This window comes from Martes martes (assembly GCF_963455335.1).
Source record: "Martes martes genome assembly, chromosome: 6".
Lineage (NCBI taxonomy): Eukaryota > Metazoa > Chordata > Mammalia > Carnivora > Mustelidae > Martes > Martes martes.
The window spans coordinates 88797295-88822868 of NC_137893.1; the positions used below are offsets into that span (position 1 = coordinate 88797295).

Sequence of the window (25574 nt, forward strand, 5' to 3'; positions counted from 1 at the left end):
TTATCTAAATAACTGTTTGCACTTTAAAGTAATAAGAGCCCTTAGTAGTATTTGTAAACATTTGATGCAGAAACTGCGTAAGAATAATGGGTAGTGTAAAAACCGGAACAATACCGAGGCAATTGACCCTGCCTTGTGTACCTCTTCTCTACACTTCTCGTGTTCGTCCTCCTCCACCCCCTGCACAGACCCCCTGTTCTACACAGAGTATCAGGCTTCTGCTACATTTATATGTTAGCAACTAATGTTTGTATTCCCAAGCAGCATATTTTGCCTTTCTAAACTTTAAAAATGGCACTCTGTTGTACATATTCTATAGTTTCTTGCACTCAGCACTGTTTGTCAGGGGTTTTTTATACTTTCAACATACATAACTATTAACTCATCAGTTTTCGTGTTGTGTAGTATTTCTTCACAACAGAATTTACTGTTTTTTTCTCTTACTGATTTTAATTTACCTCTTTTCCAGTTGTTGAATGAATGTTTCCAATACATGGTACTTGTGTGAGATGTTCCCAATTCCAGAAGTAAATTTGTCTGGGCCGTAGGATATAGGCATCTTCAGCTCTGCTTGATGTTGCAGAATTTGGTCCAGGGTGCCTTTACCACCATCAGCTCTTTAGCCACTCTATTTTAGAGCAATGACTTGAGGTTTTTTTTGTTCCATGGAGGTGCCCCAAATCAGGTGGTGATAAGAGCAGAGCCCCCACTCTGTGCCTTGTGTGTGGAACTCTGTTGTGCTCCCAGAGCTACTGCTGTCAGACTGAACTGGAAGGGGAAGACGTGGGAGCCTGCACAGCTCACACCTACTCCTGTGGTTCAGGGGTGGGCATCTTCCTCAGGTAAGACCCTGACAGGAGCTGTTCACTTTGCATCTGCCATGGTATGTGCATGTTGAGGGATAGCATAAGAAACTACTGTGTTGCAGAGAATTTTGAGAATGCTGTTCTCCTTGTTTTACTCATTCAAGGAACATGGGAGCCTTGTCTCCTCACATCTGTTTGGCTCATGCTGTCTCTTTGCTGCTTCTTCCATTGTCATCCTTCCCACTTCCGTGGCAATTCAGTTCAACTTTCTTTGTGCCTCATTCTAGTGTGAAACTTTAGTTGTCCTTGATTTCCTGCCCAGATCAGTCAAAATTACTTCTTTAGTTGTATCCTTAGGGTTTGGGATCCATAACATATCACTGGCTGATGTGTATACCGTTGACCCTTGAATAACATGGTTTGGAACTATATTCAAGTCCGCTCATACATAGATTTTTTTCAGTAAATACAGTGTAGTGCTGCAAATGTATTTTCTCTTCCTTCTGAGTTTCTTAATAACACTTTTCTCTTGCTTGCTTTATTAAAAGAATACAGTACATAATACATAAAACATGCGAGACGTGTGTTCATAAATTGTCTGTGTTATTGGTAAAGCTTCCAGTCAACAGTGAGCTATTGGTAGTTAAGTTTTGGGAGAGTCAGAAGTTAAATGCAGGTACTCAGCTGCATGGCAGCAGCGGCAGCATCTCTAACTGCCGTGTTCTAGGATCAACTGTGGTTATATTAGACAACAAACCACAAATACTGTGACTACTGTGTACTGGACTTTGAGAACGCAGTAGTCAGCAAAACAGACCAAAATCTCTACCTTTGTGGAACTCATTTTCTAGTGTGGGAGATGAAAAAATAAGGCTGATAAGAATTTAGAAAGTGATACACTCAGAAGAGAAAAACTAAAGCAGCGAGAGGAATATGAAATGGCAGATGGGGAGTTGGATTTTATTTAGGGAACCACGAAGGTGACTTTTAAATAAACACTGAAAGAAGTGGGGAGAACACTCTGGGGAGGGTACAGCAATTGTGAAAATTGCTGGGGAATGTGCCTGCTGTGTTCAGGAAACAGCAGTGAGGCTCATGTCACTGGAGTAATGTGCTCAAGGTGGGGAGTCTTGGGGCTTGCTATGTCCTGGTGACACCTCTGAGTGAAAAAACTCAGTTCAGGGTTTGAAGGAGAGAAGTGACAAGAGTTTGAGCTCGCCTGAGGCATTAATTAGGTCTGTATCTTAGGTAGCTTAGTCCCCTGGAGCCTGACAGTTTTTCTTTATGACAGGTTCTCAGTAAATGTTGAATTGAGCCAAATTATTAATACCCAAAAAAGGTCAGGCACACCTCTCAAAGGGATTGGGAGACACATTTTTAAATAGCCCTTAGGAGAAATCAAAAAGCAGTTTCTCTTGTCTCGCATATTTCAAACTCGTTTCAGTCATGTATGGTGTTACTTTGTGTTTCAAATCAATCAGTGTTTTTGTACATTTTTTAAATGAACAATTTCTTCATAATAGTGGTTAAAATGTCAGTAACTATTTTATGTTTAGAAGTTAACTATCAGAGCTTCTGGATAGCTCAGATGGTTCAGCCTCTACCCTTGGTCAGGTCACAATCTCCGATTCTGGGATCAAGCTCCACATCAGGCTCCATGCTCCAAGCAGTGGGAAGTCTGCTTCTCTCTCTCTCCCTCTTCCCCTCCCCCTGCTTGTGCTGTCTCTCTCTCTCAAATGAATAAATACAATCTTTAAAAAAAAAAAAAAAGCTAACTATCTCTCTCACACTTCATAATGTTTTAAATGCTAGTATTACATGAGCCATTGATTCGTAGTCCAAAATGTTCCTCACCCTCGCTGTACTGATTTACAATGCAGTAATTATTGGTTACAGTACAATCATTTTAGTTATTTTAAAACTTGGGCAGATGTGTTGATACTTGAAGTATCTTTGCTTGAATGTTTCTTCTAACACTGGTGTTTAGTTTTATAAGATTTCAGTCCATTAGGAACGAATCCAAGCATCGGTTACTAATATGTAATGTGTAATGGTCTCTCTACAGAGTGCGGGAATGTCAGGTGCTATTTTTAGCTGGCAAAACCAAAGGCTGTTTTTACTCTCCTCCTTACCTTGATGACTATGGGGAGACTGACCAGGGACTCAGGTAAGAGCCCATCATAGGGGGCTGGGTTGGCTGACCCTAGGCCTCCAGAGCCATCAGCTCATAGTGAATGTGATCATCCTGAGTGAGGCTAATAGTCTGGCGGCTGTAGAGCCGTTCTGGCAGAGATGGATCCAAGAAGGGCGCCCTGTCTGCTTCATTGGGGATTCTCTTACCCAGCCCTCAGAATGTCATGAGTCGGGGCACCTGGGTTGCTCAGTTGGTTAAGCATCTGACCTTGGCTCAGGTCATGATCTCAGGGTTCTGGAATCAAGCCCTGCTCACCAAAGAGTCTGCTTGTCCCTCTGCCTCTGCACCTGTTTGTACTCTGTCTCTCTATCCTCTCTCAAATAAATAAAATATATATTTTTTTAATGTCATGAAGGCCATCAGGACAGATAAGGGAAAAGAAATGGAGAGAGTGCAATTTTTTTCCATTTATCACTCTAGGGAACCATTGAAATGGCCACATGGCATCGACAGCATCAGAACACTGCAGGGATAGCCTGTTGTGATTTGTGTTGCTTTGTATGAGGAGACCCAGTGTTGTTCAGATGATGTAAAAGAGCAAATCTTAATTGGTAAGAGATGTGCTTGTGGCGCCCAGCTGGCTCAGTCAGTGGAGCATGCAGCTCTTGATCTCAGGATCATGAGTTCAAACCCCATGCTGGGTGTGGAGCCTACTTTTAAAAAAGAGAGAGAGAAATGTGCTACCTTTTAACTTAAGAGTATGGGGACAAATATATAGAACATATAGAGCAATACAACAGTATTTGAGGCTTAATCACTTCTACTCTGGTTGCTTCTATTATAGCATGAGAAAATGCTAACGGCAGTTCCCTCGAGCACTAGTAACTTCTTTTAGACCATCTCTTTGCCCAGAGGAGATGAAAATTTTAACCTAGATAGAACCATCCAGCCTTGGGGAGCAGAAAATGAAGACCTGGAAACCAAGGCAAGATAAATAGGGGCCTGCCCCATGAGCTCGGCCGCAAGTTTACAGGCATATGCCACCTGGTAATGGCTCTTCCGATGCCCTGAGGAGTGTGGGCTGTAGGAAGAAGAGCCCTGGTTAAGAGAGTAAGAGGATTGATGTGCTCTGATCAGGAGCAAAGGCCACCAGCGTGAACTCACCAAAACCTTCTCTCTGGTTCAATTAGACCTGGAAGTCATTCACACTTGGCTGCTTCGCTTCTACTTTGTGGCTGAAAGAGCACTCTGGGGAGTATTTTACCCTTGCAATTCTTGCATCCTCTCCCCTGCCTTCTCCCTTTTTTCTGACATTTTACCAACAAAGTGAACAATGCATGGATAGTTCTAGCCTCTCCACCCAGACCTTCCTGCTCAACCCTACCCTCTCTTCCCTCACCCCAGCTTGAGTAAGTGTAGCTCGTGTACATTTTCCTCTTCTTTTCAGCACGTACTCCCAGCTGCTCCTAGCCAGCCTTCAGAGCTAATGTGTTAATAGCCACAGTCTCATGCCGAACAGGAATTGTGCAGAGGAGCTTAAACCAGTAACTTGTAACTGTTCCTAAATCAGGAAAGGTTGGGGTATAATAGATGAATAAACAGAATGCATCCTGAGTGACATGCGTCTTCCTTCTAGACGGGGAAATCCTTTACATTTGTGCAAAGAGCGATTTAAGAAGATTCAGAAGCTTTGGCACCAGCACAGTATCACGGAGGAGATTGGACATGCACAGGAAGCAAATCAGACACTGGTTGGCATTGACTGGCAACATTTATAATTACTTCACCACCAAAAACATAAACTTGGATTTTTTGTAACCCAGTTGGCTTTTCAAGAAAGAGAATAGGAAATAAATTCTGCTGAATTTGGAAATAAATTCTCTATTTAAGCTTTTCTTCCCAGTTTTGTTTTCATAGTTTCTGGCTCCAGGGACTGATGAAAATCATCTTCCATCAGTGGATTTTCTTGCACCGTTTGCTGTGCCCCTCAAACATAACTACTTGAGTTTTAGGATCCATCGAGGAGCTTCTCTTCCCAGGCTGAGCACAGCCCTTTTTGGGCATCTGACTGTGTTTGACCGTTCCCAGTAGTCTGAGCCATGTTACGTTACTGATCACAAGGAACTCCAGGCCTCAAGCTGACTCGACAGCAGCAGGAAACAGTCTCTGTGGTCTGTTGGGGTCACACTTCCTGGTCCCTTTCAGTGACTCTCAACACTGGGACTAGGTCGCTGTCCCCTCTGCTGACAGGACCCTACCTCTAAGAGCAAAGCAGTGGATTTTGAAAGCAGCTATCCCTTGTCTCCATTGGTTACGAGCGGATTGGGGCACAATGCACAGGAGGAGCCTGTGGGATGAAGGGGAGAGCCTGGTTGCTTCATATGCTGGGTGGTTTTCAGGGCTATAGAAGTGGATTTTTATTTTTTTATTTTTATTTTATTTTATTTTTTGCAAGACTTTTGGCTTTGAGAGAAAAACTCAATTTAAAGGGCTTTTTGGAAACTTAGAATATCCTAATTTTTCAGACAGTATATTCCCATTTCTAAGTCTAAACTGAGAGATCGTATGCATCTAGAATCAATCAAACACTAGCAGAAAAAATGAGAACTCAGTGTTTTGAGGTTCCCCTACTCCTTCCAGCACTTCCTGGACTAGATGAATTGCTGTTTACCTGCTGGCTCACGTAGATATTCCTGGGACAGCCTGTGTGCCCAGGCTTTTTATTATTTTTAAACATTATTGTTCTTACTAAGAGGTGCCTTCCTAGAATGATAGCCGCTTAGTAAAATAACTTTTATATACCGCACAGCCACTCTCGTTTGATATATGTATGCTGAGAGCTTGAATACACAGAGTGATGGCAGATTTAGTGGAGGAAGAAATTCTGAGCCTCTCTAAGGTGGGACTGAGGGACAAATGAATAATAAGAGGCTCTTGGATTTTTTTTTAGCCAGTGCAAGTAACCCTTTCACTCAGTTTTTTTGAACTGCATCTAAAAGTTCTGTTCCACTCAGCTTTGCGTACACTGCAGTAAACCCAGGAGGAAGGTCAGAAATCCAGACTTCGGGTCAGAATAAGTGGTGGGAATGCAGAAGCCACATTCACTGCTGCTTCTCCAAGATAGTGTGTGACAGGAGTGCCCTCTTCTGAAAGGATGACCGTAACCCTTCTTGCTTGGGACTGGCTCACCAGCTGAGAGGAGGACCAACAGGAAGAAAATCCAAATTAGAACCCAGCACTTTACCCCTTTTTCTGGCCTTTCTTCCATTCTTAAGATCTGGGGCTGTGGATGGCATAGTGATTTTAATGTTTATTTTGGCATTTGTCACATCCCCATTCCTTTAGCTTTTAAGCCCAGCTTCTTTTGGCCTTTCTCCGGATGTTCATCAAGCTTAAATTTAAAATAGGACCAGGTTTCTCCCTCTATAAATGGATTATAAACATTTCCACCAAATCATAGCAATACTCTGGCTTTCAGGAATGACTTCATAGAAGTCCTTGGTTAGCAGAGGGTGTCCCTGGATTTCATTTTCTGAAAATGTCGGGGAGTCTGAGAGATGATGAACTTATATGAAATAGCAACACACGTATGCCCTTTATTTTCTAGTGTGTGCATCATTAAGCTAATTGTCTTCCTTCCCTAATGAATCATCTTAGTTTTTATGATTTGTTCCGCATGTATTATGTTTATTGTAGAAATGTTTATATAACATGCTTTCCATATCAGGGAAAATCATATCTGTTTAATAAATTGGCTATAACTTTAATATCTGTGGACAACTTGTAAAATTTGGAATGTATCATATGTAAAAAGTTTAAAGATATCAAAATAAATGCTTTAGGTGTTGACATTACTTTGGATCTGCCTACATTTTCTTTCTGTTTTGTTTCACACATTTAAATTCTGTGGAAATGGGGCACCTGGGTGGCTCAGTGGGTTAAAGCCTCTGCCTTCGGCTCAGGTCATGATCCCGGGGTCCTGGGATCGAGCCCCGCATCGGGCTCTCTGCCTGGCAGGGAGCCTGCTTCCCCCTCTCTCTCTGCCTGCCTCTCTGCCTACTTGTGATCTCTGTCTGTCAAATAATAAATAAAATCTTTAAAAAAAAAAATCTTTAAAAAAAATAAATAAATAAATAAATAAATTCTGTGGAAATGTTCCCCATGTCACCTTGCTACAACTAAAGTGGGACGTCTTTATTAGCTTGAAAATTAAGATGCTTATATTATTAGTGTCAGTTATGGCCATTAGCCAAACAAACCATCTTGACCTTCCCAGAGATAGCTGGATCATCGTTTCAGCTGGTTAATCTTCGTATTCATTGGCTTTGACAACTCATGACCTTTCTGAACCATTTTGAACCTCAAATCAGTGGGAAAACAGAGCACTCAAAGTCTCTCTCAGCAACAAGACTTGTCTCCAGGTTTATACTCTTCTTTCTCTTTCTTCCCTGGTAATCTCCATGTCCTTATAATTACACAGTCCCCAGACACTGCATATGAGAGACACATGTAAGAACACGTATATCCTTCATTTGCAGGAGAGTTAATACCTACAAGAGCTCTGCTGTGCTTTTCAAAATTGCCTTAAAGTGGAAGGTATAAACTAAGAAATCAAGGTTTCTATCCATTTTCCCTGTCTCCTGGCCTTTCGTGCTGCTCCCAGCTTACTCCCTTCCCTGGTCATAATGTTAGCATTGGCCCTCTGAAAATGTTGCTTGTTCTGTCCGTACTCTTGTTTTTTTAAGTCAAGTTTATTAAGGTTTATTTTACACACAGTAAAATTCACCCTAATTTTTAGTGGAAAGTTTTATGCATTTTAACAAATGCATACATTGTTTAACAACCACTACAATCAAATAGTACAGTTCTGTGTCCCCACGAAGCTCCCTCAAGCCCCTTTATGGTCACCTTCTTGCCCCATCCTTACCCCAGCCAACCACTAACCTTTCTGTCCCTTTGTTTTGCCTCTTCCAGAATGGTCTATAAATACATATCACATGTAGTCTTTTGCGCCTGGCTTCTCTCACTAAGAAGACTAATGTGTTGGAGAATCATCCGCATGATTTTGGTTGCTGAGCCGCATTCCGTTGTGCAGATGTTTATGCAGTTACCAGGTGTGAAGGATGTTTGGGTGGTTTTTGGTGATATGAAAAAAGTGGAAACATTAATGTACAGGTTTTTGTGTGAACCTACATTTCCATTCTCCTTGGGTAAATAACTAGGAGTCGCCCCTTTATCTTAAGCGACTGGATACCGTCTTTGCACAACATTCTCTAACTTTGCTGTTTATACTCATTCTCTTTTTGGGAGGACAAAGCATACCATCAGAAGTTAAAGACTGATGTTTCCTCCCTTCAAGCTAGTTTCCTGCCCACTGAGGACCAGGAAGGCATCCCCTCTCTCCCTTAACTTACATACTATCCCCACTCACCGACCCCCAACTGCCACATTCCTATTCCTAACACACAGTGCTGCTGGCTGGTTGCACTGTCCTCAGGAGCCATGTTCTTACCCAGTAGTAGGTCAGAAGCCCTGTCTTGGCTCCCCCTTCCCCCACCCCCACCTCGGCTAAGCTGCAAACCTGCTGGCCTAGCATTACAGATGCCGGGACAAGGAGGGGCAGGGGGCCATGAAGAGCAAGCACTTAATCTTATTAACTTGTATTGAGGTTACTTGGGGTTTATTTGCTGGTGGATCAGCCCTGCACTGTACAGTGTTGCAAGAGGCTATGGGTTCTTAAACTGAAAGCCACGGATTCTAGGATACTTGTCTTCCTAAACGTTCAAAAAATAAGTAACTAGTACCTACTTCATCATAGGGTAAGTGTTTTAAAAGGCCTAAAGTGATGCCTTTACCTCTTCTTATCCTACCCCTGGGCTAGGCCTGCCAGAATTGAAAACCTGGCTGAGTCCCTTGGGAGAAATGAATTTACATTGTCCCAGGAAAGACTGAGATTAGACACAAGGAAGTCCTGGTACAGAGTCTTGCCGGCAGCTTCCTGAGAGGACCTGATAAATGCAGGTCGCCCTAAGTCTGCTCTGAACCAACCAGGGATATTCATTGTAAGGTCAGTTAACCCTTAGTCCTCCCAGCAGCTCTCAGATTTACATCTGCCCTATAACCTGGCCCACAGAGACTCACATTTCCTTGTTTGGGAAAATATGTTTTGACCAGTGCAGGAAAAAAGATGGTTTGGAATTTTTGCTTAAATCATTAAACTAAGATTCCACATATTAAATGAATTCAGCTCTGGTCTAAACTAGCAAATGTCAAGATTATTTGGATAACCTTATAATCACTGTTCTAACAGACAGGAAATAGTAAGAGGGAGAGAGGTAACACCCATCTTGTTGAAACATAGCTACCCTGTTGAAACGCTTGCTTTTAGGGTCAAGTACAATTTGGCTTTGTTAACAAATACTAGCTAGAGTTGGGGATGCTGTGATAACATACTGTTGAATAGGCTAAGATAGGCATTTAACACAAATGATTTTCACACAATGTAATTTTTAATGTCTATCATACAGCTGTTAACAGCATAGTTACACATGGGCCTAGAACAGCACTTTCACGATGGTTCTCAGCACTCCTGAGGGGAGAGAGTTCCAGGCCCCTTGTCAGAGGTGGCTGACTCCCTCAGCATTTTCAATGTGGACCATTCTTTGGTCTCAAAGAGACTCGGAAGTCTAATTAAATTAAACCTGGGACCAAAGTCTGACAGTGTCCAAATATCTTTGATCTGATCTTACACCCGGGAGAATTAGAGCCCCAGAACATACCCCAGGCAGCACCAGAAGTTTTTTTCTCCCCACTGAAGACTTTAGAACAGTAACAAAGTCATTCTCTCCTTCCCCTAAAAGCTTCCTTTTTTTCTCTTTTCTGAGAGAAGTTAAAATTTCTCTTGCCATCACTAGCTCGGGAAGATGGACTGTCTCAAAGAATCTTCTTTAATACAGAGGCATTCCAGAAATATTGCTTTGCAGGATGGGTATCTGGGGAAAGAAGCAGGAAGAATCTCCCAGAGGACACCTTACCCTCCACTGTAGACCATTCGTGTGGTCCATGGAGGCTGTCATGGCCACCTGTGTGGGTGTTCCTGGGCCGCTCAAGAGGTGAGGCCTGGTCTCCAAAGGATGGACTCTTATCTGATTGTTGCTCCTCTTCCAGTAAAGGGCAGCCACCTAACCCAGTGCTTCCGCAGACAAGCCAGAGGAGGTCAGCTGGCACTTGAGGGGTGAGATGTTGCCGGAACATGCCAATAACCTGACTTCCTTAGCCCATGGCTCACTCCAGGCTAAGTGAGGGCATGGGACTGTGACACAAAAGTAGCCTTTAACTGTGTTTTTGGTGAGGAAAGTAATCCCCTGTCTTTAGGTTATTTTGCCCCATGATTGAAGACTTCCTCTTGTGAAGCCCTCAGTGCTTTGAGAGTGCATTACTCTTAGAAAAGTATAATGCCCCCTCCTTCCACAATTACACAAATAAAATGGCTGACCTGTCGATCTTGGCATTAAAAAAAAAAAAGATGACAACATGGCTAGGACATTTTTTAGACTTCTCTGCTTGTGCACCGAGTGATGCTTTGGATGCAGAATGAAGCAACTTGGAGCTCGTAATGGCATACCCTTTAAAGGGGAGCTGCCCTCATGTGTGGCCAGTAGCTTCGGGGTGGAACTGAATTCATGTGCTATGAAGAGTGATCCGCTGAGAGGCCCCCTGAGTCCACCGTGAGGGCATATCCAAAAGTAGTGGGCCTGAGTAGGGGTTCATTCATTTTTAGGTCATTCAACAAATGTTTGCCAAATGCTTTTAGGGATCCTAAACTTTAAATCCCACCATCCAGAAGAGTCTCTGTAAAATGGCCATCCTCCTTGGGAGATTCAGATTGGATGGGGGTGTATCCACTTTTTGGAGTCCGCTACTTCTCCGTGTTCAGGAGGGGAGGGGGGCCCTGGGGCCATCAGCCAGCCTCTGGGGCCTGGCCCGCATCTGCACCCTCAGCTTCCACCTGGTTACTCTTGCCCAGCTTTTTCAGACTCTCCAAAAAGGCCTTCCAAGTCTCCGACACACTCTTTTCCAGAAGCCAGCCCTCACTCTCACACTCAGGGTCTTCCGGGTTGGACACACTTTCCAGTGCTGTGTGTAGGTAGCGCAGGCCAATCGTGATGGTCACCTGGTGGGGAGAAGAGATTTAGAGGAGGTCTGGGAGAAAGAGCTGGGAGCTGGAGCTATTAGGAAACTGTGCAGGCCACCAACCTCTTCAACCCCGGGGCCCCACAAGTGTGGCAGGATCTCTGGAGTCTCGGTTGGTGAGGGCCTGCACACCAGCCTGGCCTGGCGCTCGAGATAGCTGCCTCTTCTCCAGCCTCATCTCCAGCCCCATTCTCCTCTCTCTCTGGTCACCCTGGGCTCCTTAGGGTCCCATCCACACTTTCTCCCCTCTAGTTTTTACTGTTTGCTGTTTGCCTGGAACATTGTTCCTCTCCACATTCACCTGTTAATTCAGCTTTAGCCTTCAGTGAGTGCCCTGCTACTCACTCTCCTTCCTCCTCTCAGGTCTCACATTCTGAGGGCATTAGTCCTAGGCTTCTCCTCATAACCACCCCATTCCTAGCACGGTGCTTGGCCTGTACTGGGTGTTGGGTAACTATTTGCTATACAGAATTAAAGTCACCCCCTTCTCAGCAAACAGTATCACTGTACGTGGTTTCCTCTCCTTTTGTTGTTTTGATTTGTACAGGGATGAGTGGGTGATTAGTTTGGATTTGTTCACTAGCAGTCATTGCAGCAGGCTATGGAGCCAAAATGCCTGGGTTCAAATCCCAGTCCTGGCACTTAGCCAGCCATGTGACTAAGAAGCTTCAGTTTACTCATCTGGTTTACAGATTTTCAGATGGAGTGTCTCTGCTGCGTGTGCATGCTGTGTCATGTCAGTAGCCGTAGAGCGCGGTATGTGGTGCACAGTAAGGATGAATAGACATGTCGGCCGTGGTTGGTTATTAGTGTGGTGAGTACTGTTTCCACTGTTCTAATGTATTGTGTTACCCACTTGTTTCTACACAGATTCCTGGTTTTATTCTCTTACACACTGTGAGGCGGAGAGACCTGCTAACAGAGAATGTCCACCCCCTAATCCATCTCATTCATTCAGTCTCCCAGCTCCTAGAACAGCACCCCATGGCAGTAGGGCCTCAAGAAACATTACTGAATCAATGCTCAAGGAGTATTTTATCATTGCGATAGTAGATGACATTAGTAATCTACTAATCAGACTAATAGCTTTAGGTTTTTGTTATTGTTTATTGAAAGTTTAATAAAGTATTTTTATGGTGGAAAAACTCACCTCCAGGAGGTCCTTCTGGTATGCATGCTCCCACTCTGATCCCCTCCTGCTTTCCTGAAGGAGGCTTACTGCTGCATTATGGATTTTGGTAATGGTTCTCCCTTTGGTTCATGAGTTAGATGTCACCTCCTAATTGGATTGTGAGGCCCAGGAGGGCAAGGCTCAGGTCACAGTCCTAGCGTTAGTTAGTTCAGCCACCCTTGTGCCCATTACAGAGTTCGGCTAACCAAAGACCTCAACTAAAAGTCAAGGGCATTTACTCCCTGTTTCCAGTGAGCTGATCCTCATCTCATACAGTCACTAGCTTCCTAGAACTGTGAGCAAACTGAGAGGCAACCAGTGGAACCCCGTTTTCCCACTGACTTCTGTTGTCCTTTCAGTCTTCTTTTCATGGGTTTTCAGGGAACACAACCTTCTGACCTTCTAGCAGTAAGCTTCTCGCCCAGCTCTACCCACTCATTCCCAAGACTGTGCCTCAAGGAGTCAATGGCCAATAAAACGATATTCGTTTGCCTCGACACTAGAAGAAGCCCTCTCTTCCCACCCAGCCCACCCCCGAGACTGTACAGTACCTCTAATGTGATGTAGTGAGTTAGAAGTAGTCATTTCAGCCAAGGGCACAACTATGTGTGAACTTCCATAGCACTAAGAGAACAACTTACTTAAAGGAAACTTTTAGTGAATCTTCTCTAATGGACAAAGTTTCCCCACCTAAGACTTCTTGCTTTGTACTTGTGAATCTGGGGGTCTGGATTTTCTGCTATTAGCACAAAGCAGGAGCCCCGAAGTCACCCTCTCTATCTCCACAGTTTATCACTCCGTAATACTTGCTTTCATTCAGCACCCAGGACAGCGCCTAGCACCCCTTAGTGTTTAAGAACTAACTCTTCAATAAATGAATAAATGGCTACATCCCAAGCTCTTCTATACAGAGAGGAACTAAGCCTTACAGGTGAGATCAGATGAACACACTAATTAGAATAACAGCTAAATTGCTACCAGAGTCTCCAGAGAATCACAAATCCAAACAGCTCCCATTTCCTGAACACAATGTACGTATTATCTCCTTTTGCCCCCCAGGAGTCCCAAAGCTAAGTGCTATCGGCACCCTATAACAGAGAGGTTAAATAACTTTCCACGACCTCAGACTGAAAAAAACAAAGGCACAGGATGAACCTCTAAAACATGCAAAGTGAAGGAAGCCAGACAGAAAAGTTACATACTGTGATGACATTTATATAAAATGTTCAGAATAGATAAATCCACAAGAACAGAGCACAGATTAACGGTTGCCAGGGGCTGGGGGGAAGGAGGTGGGGAGTATGCTCCTTAATGGGTATGAGCTTCTCTTTGGGAGTGATGGAAATCTAGAGCTAGATAAAGGTCATGGTTACACAACATTGTGAATGTACTAACTGCCACTGAGTTGCTCACTTTAAATCGTTCATTTTATGTTCCATAAATTTCACCTCAATAAACTATTTTTTGAGTCATAGGAAAGAAACAAGAAGTAATGGAGGTGCTGGGATTGAAACTTAGGCCTGCCTGACCCACAGCTAGGCTGAGGGCTGGTTCCGAGGAGAGAGACAAGCACTCCAGGCCAGGCCCCACCCATGAGATCCAAATGGGGCAGGTAGCTCCCACTTCCCTCGCCCCCACCTGGCCTAAAGCCTACCTCAAAGAGCCAGACGAGGAGGGCGACAGCACCCATGGAGTTCATGAGGCTGCTGTAGTAGTTCAGCAGGGCAGCCCTGCAGCCATTCACCCACAGGTTCAGCTCCTCCGTCTGGTGGTCGTAGCTGTAATGTGCTGAGTTGTTGGTGAGCTGGTACTGAATGCAGGGCCGTGGTGAGCTGGGGTTGCAGCAGCTGAAGGGAACGCCATCCACCAGGTATCGCCCATCCACATTGCTCTTGATGCGACTAGAGGAGAAAGATGGCTTGAGAGAGGCTTCTTGGATTTTTCACCAGGAGCCAGGTACCCCCATCTCCTGCCTCCAAAAATCTATAATATTCATTCATCCATTTGTTCATTCATTCATTCTTGATAAATATTTGTTGTGCATCTACTACGTGCCAGCCACTGTTCTAGGAGCTGAAGATAGAGAAATGATGGGGTGCCTGGGTGGCTCAGTCATTAAGCGTCTGCCTTCAGCTCAGGTCATGATTCCAGGGTCCTGGGGATTGAGCCCCGCATTGGGCTCCCTGCTCAGCGGGAAGCCTGCTTCTCCCTCTCTCACCCCCCCGCCCCCGGTTGTCTTCCCTCTCTCACTGTGTCTCTCTCTGTCACATAAATAAATAAAATATTTTTTAAAAAAAAGAGAGAGAGAGAGAGAGAAATGACCCTAGAAAACCAATCTCCCTGCCTTCCCAGAGCTAATGTCCTACAGGGTTGAGACAGATGATGAATCAAGAAGCAAGTCAGTAAGAAATGTATAAATTCATCCAACCACCCTGTGGACTGCCAGGCCCTGGCCTGCAGGGATTATTTGGAACCATGTCAAGCTGGTAGGAAGAGGAGCAGGACAGGTGGTGACTGGGACAAGACTTGCCAACAACCTTTAGCCCCCAGCCCTGTCTCCAACCTTCTGTCTCCCAATAACAAGTCACTGGGAACCAAGGCTCCCTCTGGCCAGACCAGTTCTATTCAAGAGATGTTTCCAGAAGTCCTGCTCTGGCCCAGGGTCTGTGTGCAGGCAGGGAATGAGACTGGACAGTCACAGTCCTTGCCGTCAGCTCAGGGTTGTGAGTTCAGGCCCCATATTGAGTGTAGAGATTACTTAAAAATAAAATCTTGAAAGAAGAAGATATTAAGTTGAAAAGATATATGTATCCCTGTGTTCACTCCAGCATTATTTATAAAAGCCAAAACATGGCAACAACTTAAGTGTCCGTTAATGGGTGAATGGATAAAGAAACTTTGATACACACACACAATGGTATATTATTCAACTATAAAAAAAATCTTTAAGGGGTACCTGGGTGGCTCAGTGGGTTAAGCCTCTGCCTTCGGCTCAGGTCATGATCTCAGGGTCCTGGGATCGAGTCCCGCATTGGGCTCTCTGCTCAGCGGGGAGCCTGCTCCCCCCTCTCTCTCTGCCTGCCTCTCTACCTACTTGTGATCTCTCTGTGTTAAAAAAATAAAATATTTTTTTAAAAATCTTTAAAAGAAATCTATAAAAAAAGAAATCTTACCATTTGCAACAACATGGATGGACCTAGAGGACATTATGCCAAGTGAAATAATAAAGACAAATACAATTTGATCTCACTTATATGTGGACTCTAAAAACAAAACAAGCCAAAAAACCAAGTTTATAGATACAGAGAAAATTTGTGGTTGCCAGAGGCAGGTTGGCTGCTGGTGACCACAGTAGATGCTTCCAGTTATAAATAAATAAGTCCTGGGGATGTAATATACAGCATGGTGACTATAGTTAATAATGCTGTATAGCCTATTTGAAAGCTGCCAAGAGAGTTAATCTTGAAGTTTCTTATCACCAGAAAAAAAATTCTCTAACTATATATGGTGATGGATGCTAGCTAGATTTATTGTGGTGACTTTGCATTTTATTCAAACAGAAAATCATATGTTGTATCCTAAAACTAATATAATGTTGCATGTCAACTATACCTCAATAATATATAAGTAAGTAATAGAAATTGTTTTCAAGGGGCGCCTGGGTGGCTCAGTTAAGCGTCTGCCTTTGGCTCAGGTCATGATCTCAGGATCCTGGGATTGAGCCCCGCATGGGCCTCCCTGCTCAGTGGGAAGCCTGTTTCTCCCTCGCCCTCTGCCCCTACCCCCACTTGTGCTCTCGCTCTCTTTCTCTCTCCTGCTCTCTCCCAAATAAATAAAATCTTCAAAAAACATTAAAAAAAAGAAATTCTTTTCAACAATGTTCATTGAAATGATAATTTCAATGTTTAGCTTCTAAATGTCCGTGTTTAGTCTCCCACTCATTCTTGTCCCTTGACCTCCAGGTGCACCCAGCTGTAGCCAACTGTCTGTCCTTCTAAAAAGGTTTCATACAGGGCACCTGGGTGGCTCGGTCATTGGGCATCTGCCTTCGGCTCGGGTCATAATCCTGGGATCGAAACCCGAATCAGGGTCCCTGTTCAGCGGGAAGCCTGGTTCTCCCTCTCCTACTTCCCCGCTTGTGTTCCCTCTCTCAGCTGTGTCTCTCTCTATCAAATAAATAAAATCTTTTAATAAATAAATAATAAAAAGGCTTCATACATGAAAAGTAAACACAGAATCTGCAGATATTCTTAATCTTCCTGTTTTTTACCCAGATGGTAATGTACTGTCTTGAACCTTTCTCTTTTCCCTTAGCAGAATCTTAGAGATCTTTTTATGTCTACTAGTGGAGAGTGTTCTCCAGGTTTTTTTTTTTTTAATTAGTGATGGACGTTCTTTTTTTTTTTTAATTTTTTGAAAAGGTTTTATTTACTTATTTGACAGAGATCACAAGTAGGCAGAGAAGCAGGCAGAGAGAGTGGAAAAAGCAGGCTCCCTGCCGAGCAGAGAGCCTGATGCAGGGCTCGATCCCAGGACCCTGGGATCATGACCTGAGCTGAAGGCAGAGGCTTTAACCCACTGAGCCACCCAGGCGCCCCTGTCCTCCAGGTTTTTAATGAGCTGCATGGTATCACCATTGTACAGGTGATCCGTGGGATACTAGTCAGTTCCCTACTGCTGGATATTTAGGGTTTTCCCAGTGTCCTGTCAATACAAACATTTTGGGTATTGTGAATATATCTAGAGGGTCAATTCCTAGAGAGGTATCCCTGCATCAAAGGTCCATCTGTGATTACCCTAGATCCCTAGATCCCTGCCATATTTCACTCTGGAGTTCGTACAATCACATCCCCAACAGACATGCATGAGACAACCTACCCTTCATGGCCATACCCACACAGGTTTGATTTTTGACCTTTGCCAACCTGATAGCTGGAAAATAGTATCTAACTTCCATTTTCCTCATTTTGAATAAAGTTGAGTATCTTCTGCTATGTTGAAGGGTCATGTGTGGTTCCATTTCTGTGAACTGTCTGTTGATCAGTATAATTAAGACTTCAGGAAGGTTCTGCACAATGTGGCCTCCTTGGTTCCAGAACAGTCCTTGCCTGGGTTATGGTGACCATATTTCCACACACTCTCCAGTCCCTGACCTCTACTCCCTGGGCAGGACCCTTGCCCAGAGAATGGGTGGCTCTGGGTACACAGGAGATCCAGAACAGTGGTAAGAGCAGGACCACCTGAACTTACTCCCAGTTCATTCCTCTGGACAAGTTCCTTCGCCTTTCTAGGACTCAGCTTCCTCATCTGTAAAATGGAATTGACATGAGATCGTATGAAGGCATGCATGTAAAAAGTCTTGGAAGAGTGGCTGGTACATAGTAAGTTCGCAACAAGCATGGACTCATGGCCAAGCCTAGGTGAGGCGATGGAGCAGGAGCCTTCACATGTGCTCTGTGTGCCCTCAGGAAACAGCTGTGACAATGAACAGACCACTCAACACCACTGGGCAGTAGACACTTAGGAGCAGTTGGCAGGGTTTCTGCCAACCAAGAAGAAGAGACTATGAGAGTCTTCTGTGGGGACAGCAACCATGTCTATAAGAGCAGAGCTCACTGCTGACCTGAGGCAAGCCCTATTAGACATTTGTCGCTGACTAAAGCGGTTGCCACTGAAGTTCTTCCTTGAGTCTAACTGAGTGCACCAAGAGCACAGTGGGAGCAGAAACCACTCTGCTCTCTCCCTGCAGACCCAGCTCAGCACCTGGTGGTGGGACCCTGGGTGGTCCAAGTTGGGAAGACTGAAGCAGAAAGGCTATCAGTTTGGGATTCCTGTCCCCTTCTTGAGCCAGCAGTCCCTGCCCAACTGAGCAGACAGTAATCTCCCATCCCCAGTCTCTTGATGCTGGGGGTCTCTGAGCTCAATTTCTGTCTGTCCTTCGCCTGTCACGCGGGAGACCGGGGTTCGATTCCCCAACGGGGAGGCAACTGTCTGTCCTTTTTCCTGATCTGCAGGCTGTCACTTGAGCTTTCTCCCACCAACACAATATCCCACCTGAGCCATTCCCAATGTCCCCATGAGAAGAGTGGAGATAGTAGAGGGACCCAGACTTTGAGTCCCAAGTCTTCCTTTCTAATCTGTGGAACTTCATCCTCTGGACCTCTGTGAGTTGGGGATTACCCTCTTGGGAGCTGTGGGGAGATTTAAATGAGGCAAGGTGTGGAATGCACTTGACACAGGCCCTCAGAGAATGCCCATGGCCAGCTGGGCAGGACCTTGCAATCCACCAGATTATTCTACAGAAGAAGTGGTGAACAAGAAGTGGGAGACTAGCCTACAGCAGTTGCCCACTCCTCCCCTCAGAGATTCTTCAGAGTCTCTCAGGTCCTTCCTGTCTGTTGGAGGTTCTTGCTCCTTATGCACTTCCAGGCGTATTAAGCTGGGGTAAAGCCTACGGACCTGCCTCATACATACTACATGTGTATCTGAAGTGAAGGCCAGGCTTGCAGTTCTGTGAGCTGAGGCCAGTGAGGCTCTGAGCTACCCTTACTCTGCAGGCTGGCCTTCTGGAGATCCCTTTTCTTTCCTCCTCACGTAGCTCACTCCCCCAAGTGGAAAAAATCACCTTGCTAGCCTTGTTAAGGCAAAGCTACGTCTCCCCTCAGATTGGGATTCTCTGAGTTAGGATTGTGTCTTCCCCCTCAGACTGGGGCTCCCTGAGGACTAGGCTCTGTCTCCCCTCAGACTGGGGTTCCCTGAGGACAAGGCTGTGTCTCCCCTCAGATGGGGGCTCCCTGAGGTCAGAAGCTGTGTCTCCCCCTCAGACTGGGGCTTCCTGAGGGCAAGGCTGTGTCTCCTCCTCAGACTGGGCTACCTGACTGCAGGACTGTGTCTCCCCCCTCAGACTGGGGCTCCCTGAGGACAAGGCTGTGTCTCCCCTCAGAGGAGCTCTCTGAGGGCAGGGCTGTGACTCCTCCTCACACTGGGCTCCCTGAGGGCAGGGCTGCATCTCCCATTTGTGTCTTCCCTCACCACCTGCAGTACTTTATGTCCAGTAACATTCAAAAAAAAAAAAAATCTAAGGAAATGCTAATACTGTGCTGCTGTGTATCACCTGCTATATGTGTATTATTCCATTTACTCTCTACCGCACCCCTCTCATGTCCTTTCTCAGATGAGAAAACTGAGTCTGACAAAGGCCAAGTGAATTGCCAAGGTTCCCACAAGTGTCACTTAACATTCCAGTTGGGGATTGATTCATTATCAGTTATATTCCTGCCTTCCCCACTCCCCTCCACTGTTTATTTCCATATGCCTTTCCTTGTTCATTTATTGATTTACCTCCTAAATTATATTCGTTTTTCCAGGAAAACTCTGACATGATGATTTTCCCAAGTCATATATGACTTGGCTGCGGCTGAGTATGCTAGAAAACAGGTCTTATCTTAATCAAGACCCTTACAAGCCCTGGTGAGCCCTGAGCAGAGCAAGATTTGTAGCCTGGGAAAAACTCTGATATAAATAGCCAGCTCACCACCTAAGGAGCTCTCCTTGCCTGGCTTTGTCTTAAGAGGGTGAGTGGGGCCTTAATCTGTGATTGGAACCAGGACAAGCAGTAAGTAAACAAGGTGATGCTTCTAGAGGAGCGGGGGTGTGGGACCTGCTTCCAGAGGTGTGAGACCCCAACAGATCCTAGGCTGGGGGCCCAGGGAAGTTTCACCCTCTATCAAGTCAGGCCTGCCTCCCCCATGCTGTCCTGGGCGTTGTCCTCAGGCAGCCCCAGTCCGAGGTGGGAAGAAACCACACAGCCCTCAAGAAGCCCCAGTCTGAGTGGGGAGATACAGTCCTGCCCTCAGGAAGCCTCAGTCTGATGGGAGGATATATAGTCCTGCCCTCAGGAGAACCCCACTCTGAGGAGGAGATACAGCACAGCCCTCAAGGAGTCCCAGTCTGAGGGGAAACTCAGTCTTGCCTTCGGGGAGCTCCTAGCCAAGGTCTGGTCTTCATGAAATGTCTGTAAATTGTTCAGAAAGAGTGAACAGAAGTCTGTAGCCTGTGGATTCCCTGAGTGGGATGGGAAACTGAGAGAGCTTGGTGCCAACTTCTCCTTCAGACTGAGGGCTCCAGGCCAAGCCCTCCTGGCTGTGACAGTTCCTGGTGCTAAGGCCTCTCACCCCAAGACACTAAAGCTCTGCTCATCCTGAAATCAGGGGGACACTTTGAAGGAATTGCTATAAACTGACTGAAGACTTCACTCTCTTCATGTAATGCATTAAGATATACAAGGCACCCCAGGAAGTGTTCTTGCTAAAACCAAACCTGAATCCGAGTCCACCTCAGCCCTAACTACTGGCTTATGGGGAAATGCAGGGGACAGAAGAACAAGTTAGATGACACCACTTGGCTGCTGTTGCCTGGCTGAGAATGTGAGGAATTCTTTAGGACAAATAGCCCCATTCCTTCAATACACACATGGCATGACAGTAACTGTTCTAGAGTAAAATAAACAAAAGTGGAGGTGCCTGGGTGGCTCAGTGGATTAAGCCTCTGTCTTTGGCTCAGGTCATGATCTCGGGGTCCTGAGATCGAGCCCCACATTGGGCTCTCTGTTCCGCGGGGGGCCTGCTTCCCCCCTCTCTCTCTGCCTGCCTTTTTGCCTACTTGTGATCTCTGTCAAATAAATAAATAAAATCTTTCAGAAAAAAAAAGTCTTGGTGGAAGATGCCGCTGCTCCCTGGTCCTGCCCTCTGGCCAGGCCCCACCCCTGCCTCTCTTGGGTCTGCTGCCTCTGGATCCCTCCACTGAGTGTGCTGCTGAGAAAACCCAGAGAAAGTAAATGCTTCCTACTTCCCAGCGCTTGGCCTCCCCAAAAGTAAATACACTTGATTGTTCAGAGGAGGATTTTCAGGGGCCAGCTTTGTCAGGAAAACTAATAATCCTCCTAAGTAAAGAAGTCAGGACATGAAAAAAATGTGAGCATCGGGAAAGGGAGGAAATGCCACTCCACACCCCAGGAGGCTCCCCTCACTCACAGGTGTTGTCTACTGGTCAAACACGAGAATTTGCAGAAAGCAGTGATGTGGTCCTCTCTCTGTGAAGGTGACCCTATGAGGCTGTACCCTTAGCACAGGAGGGTGACATTGTGGGAGGTTTTGGAAAGGAGAAAGGCATTTCAGTTCTAACATTGTGTCTTAAAACCAGCTTTATGAAAAGTTACAGCCAACAGGTACATTCTCCACCTGGAAACTTAGCCTAAGGGAAGTAAGAGAGAGACAGAGACAAAGAGTCAGAAGCCAAAGCCTACTCCAGTGTTACCCGAAGAGGCAAATTAGAACACCCTAAATGCCCAAGTGTGTCCTTTCAGTGAGTGTAATATGATGCATCACTGAAACATGATCCCTTTACACAAATACTGGATGATCTCCCTGACCTGTAAAATCTAAAAAACCAAACACATAGAAACAGAGACTAGACTGGTGGTTGCGGTTGCTGGTGGCGGGGAGAGGGAAAGGGAGATGTTGGTGAAAGGGTACAAACTTCCAGTGATAAGATGAGTAAGTTCTGGGGATCTCCTGCACAACATGGCGATTATAGTTAACTATACTGTGTTAGATCCTTGAAACTTGCTAAGAGAGTTCTCACCACAAAAAAGCAATGGCCATTACATGCCATGACGCACGTGTCAGCTAACGTGACCTAGTAATCACTTTGCAATACCTAAGTGTATCAAATCAACATGTTCTGTGCCTTAAACACACACTAGGCTATTTGTCAATTGTATTTAAACAAATCTGGAGAGAAAACAGTTGTTTTGAACATTATGCAAGTATTACGTGATCATATTACAAAATGGGGCGCTCAGTTATATTTATTCCATGGTTACGCTATTTATTATGTAAATGTTTAACAAAACTAAACCAAAATGGGAGGAAATTAAAGCCATTAGTCAGTGGTGGGTGAGAATCTGGCTTGAATTCTTTTTCCTGTTTTTGTTTCTCTTAATGTTGTCACTGCATTTTTTTGTGTAGCTGAGAAACTTTTTTTCAAGTCAGCAAGTTAGGATAGTTTCACTCCAGCAAGTTGGTATGAAGCATTGAGGTGGTTCAGATCAAGCCTGCTGTTTGCCTGACAATGCAGATAAGCCAGCCATTGGGAATAGAACAAGCTAGAGAATTTCTCTGCTCCGGGGCAAGAGGAGATTTGGGGATTACAGAGAGACTTTGTACATCTCTCCCGCAACTAACTCTGTGCAGAAGGCAATCAAGGAAAATGACAGGAAAAAGTAAAGCCCTTTCTTATTTGCTCACAAAGACTGTTTCAGCTTCAACCCTCTCCCACTCCCATCCCCAGGAATTCTGCCTGTCCCTCCTGCGGCAGCTTGTGTGAGTCCTGCCACCTTGTGCTGTCCCTGCAAGACCTGTCACCTAGGAAGGGCAAAGCGGTTTACCAGCCTCTCCTTGACTGGAGATTTGTAGCCGTAATCCCTATCCACAGAGAAAATAGAAGCCCCAACAGTGACCTTCAGTCTGACTTTCCTTCCATCTGAGGTGCAGCTAAGCTAGCCCATCTGGGCTTCCTGGGTGTTGTCCGGGCTTCAGCCGTGTCCTGCTGCCGGCGTGCCCAGCACCCTGTGCGCAAGTCCCCCTGGACTCACCAGTCTTACCCAGGACCACCCTGGATGAACAGCTGACCCCTTACCTCAGCCAGGGAATGGGTTGGATGGGACGGAAAGAAGAGGTGAGGACGAGCCATGGGCTCAGGGCAGGCTGCCCTTTCCCTGGAAAATGACTTGAGACCCATAATGGTGGGTCTTTTGGGAAGAGCAGCAGGCCAGAGTCAGCCGCTCTTACCTCCACCTCTAGCTCACCAGTACTACGTCGCACCTCAGGATTTTATTTTTATGCACACCACAAATACTCTAGAAACATTATCATTTCACGCTATCGTGATTCAAGAAGTACACATCAGCAGGCATTTGATAGGCACCTGCTGTATGCCAGGCTCTAGATGGAGCTAGGAGGTGACCTCTCAAGATTATCTATTCCAGTGCCTTCATTTAAAAGATGGGCAAGCAGGGGACCAGAGTGGCAAGTGACTTACCCAAGGTCACAAGCTAAGTTATAACACATCCTAGACTATAGCCTGGACCTCCTGACTGCCCTGTCCTCTGCTCTTTCCACCACACCCAAGGACAAACACCTTGAGATGCTCCGAGTCAGAAGGTTGGAAAACAAGGGAACTAATCAGGAAATTTAAGTTCTGGGACTGAATGCATGAACTTTGAGTGAATAAGACGAAGAACCAAATGATATCTCAGGATTTGTGATCTGTGAATGCCCCATCCCTACCGAATGAAGCAGACTCACATTCCTGGCTGTGTCTTCCTCCCTGGAGACTCCTATCCAAGCAACTTCTATAACTTGACACCTTCCTCCCAGCCATTCCTTAGCCAGACATTAGGTGGAACATACGACATCGCCATCTTTATAGGTCAAAAATGTTAGCATATTGGCAACTTCCTATGGGCCAACTGAATCCAGCCTCCCACACACCGTACTAAGTTGTGCACACAGAGCACCCCCATGGGCCTCCGAGTCCCCATCTAGCTCTGACCCCAGGACCAGAGACCACTCACTCTTTGACTTCTTTGGAGGAGAAGTCCAAGTAGCGATTGCTGATCCACTGAATCTCAAACCAGTCTCGAAAGCCATTGTTGCCACAGCATTTGAACTCAATCTGCAGCATGTCGATGGTCTTCTTCATGAAACACCTGCCAGGGGTATCTGTGTCTCGGTAGTACTTCATGCCATTCTTGAGCCCGTGGGCCAGGGTGCTCTCCAGGGAGCCCCGCATGAGGAAGCAGCAGAGGGTCACCAGCAAGAGGGCAATGTTGAAGAGGACACAGACAGCCAAGTATGGCTTCAGCCATGGCTTCCACTTGGCGTACTTGGCAGGGTCCAGGGCGTCATAGCAGATCTTGCCTGCCAAAGAGTTGAAGACACAGGACAGCACCCCCATCCCTATCAAGGAGTTGGGCACAAAATGGCTCTCTGAATTATTCATCACTTCGCTCCTCTTCCGCAGTTCGATCTTAAGGAACAGCCCTAGGCTGAAGATGACGATGCCAGCCAATACCGAGAGCCAGTTCATGAGCCAGAGCCCTTGGGCCAATTTCACCCGCTTCATCTGGTCAAATTTGACCTTCAGCAGCGCCATGCTTGCCGAGTGCAGTCCAGGCAGCTTCCCACAGCACAGCTCCCACTCCTGACCTTCGTGAGCCCGGAGGCTGAAAACTCAGGGCCTTGGGAAGGGAGCAGATGGCCCACGCTGCAGGGAGCCACCCTGGGAGCTGCCCATGTTGAGCTCCTTCCCCTGGGACCCCCAGGGACTTAGTCGTGGTAATGGGCTGCAGAGGTGCAGCTCAGGAAGGGGCCCAGTCTCTGCGATGTTCCTACAGCTTCCTTCCCGGCCAAACAGAGAGAGCCTGAACGCTGCAGATTAAAAGTGGGGACCACAAGACATCTCGCTAATCTCATTAGCCAGGTTCATCCCATTAGATAAAGCTATGCCAGTTTCAGAGCTTGGCCAAGAGGAGCCTAAACGGACACCCTGGAGCAGAGAGCTCTGGGTTCAGCTTGAAGAATCAGGACCAAGAACAAGACTGGCCAGAGGAGTGGGCTCTCCCTGAGGGCTGGCTCAGATCACGTGGCTCCCCAGAGGCCCATTTCCAGGCCAGATTCTCTCAAATTCAAAGCTTTCTCCGGGACAAAAGACATTATTATCCAAGTTGAAAAAGAAATGACAGATTGTGGGAAAATATTTACAACATGTTAAAAAAAAAAAAAAGAATAAGCCTTTTTTATTTAAAGCTTCCACAATTCCACATTCAAAAGATCAACAATTGACTGGAAAAACAGGTAAAAGGCAGGAACAGGTGATTTATAATAGGCAAACTTGGAAAGTCCAATCTGGAAAAGATGTTCAGTCTGAGTAGAACACAGGGAAATGCGATTAAGATAATAATAAGAGGGAACCTGGGTGGCTCAGTGGGTTAAAGCCTCTGCTTTCGGCTCAGGTCATGATCCCAGGGTACTGGGATCGAGTCCCGCATCGGGCTCTCTGCTCAGCGGGGAGCCTGCTTCCTCCTCTCTCTCGGCCTGCCTCTCTGCCTACTTGTGATCTCTGTCTGTCAAATAAATAAATAAAATCTTTAAAAAAAAAGATAATAATAAGAGACCAAATTTGATCCATCAGATTGAACACCTGTCAA

At 45.7% G+C, this 25574-nt stretch overlaps 2 protein-coding genes across 4 annotated transcripts in view; one reads left to right on the plus strand and one right to left on the minus strand.

Annotated features, from left to right (window-relative positions):
• UBR2 (ubiquitin protein ligase E3 component n-recognin 2) overlaps nt 1-6793 on the plus strand; it is a 124117-nt gene extending 117324 nt beyond the window's left edge. For all 3 annotated transcript variants that reach the window (XM_080807224.1, XM_080807225.1, XM_080807223.1), the window contains exons 45-47: nt 672-842; nt 2872-2973; nt 4577-6793. In XM_080807224.1, coding sequence (XP_080663350.1) covers nt 672-842; nt 2872-2973; nt 4577-4718 — 415 coding nt within the window. In that variant the 3' untranslated portion in view covers nt 4719-6793. The remainder of the gene's footprint in view (nt 1-671; nt 843-2871; nt 2974-4576) is intronic.
• Nucleotides 6794-10900: 4107 nt separating this feature from the next.
• On the minus strand, nt 10901-24520 carry PRPH2 (peripherin 2; the record flags this gene model as incomplete). The annotated part of the gene is made up of 3 exons (XM_080807229.1): nt 10901-11113; nt 13959-14205; nt 23940-24520. 3 exons carry the CDS (start codon nt 24518-24520, stop codon nt 10901-10903), a joined length of 1041 nt encoding a protein of 346 aa, XP_080663355.1.
• Between the last annotated feature and the right edge of the window lie 1054 nt (nt 24521-25574).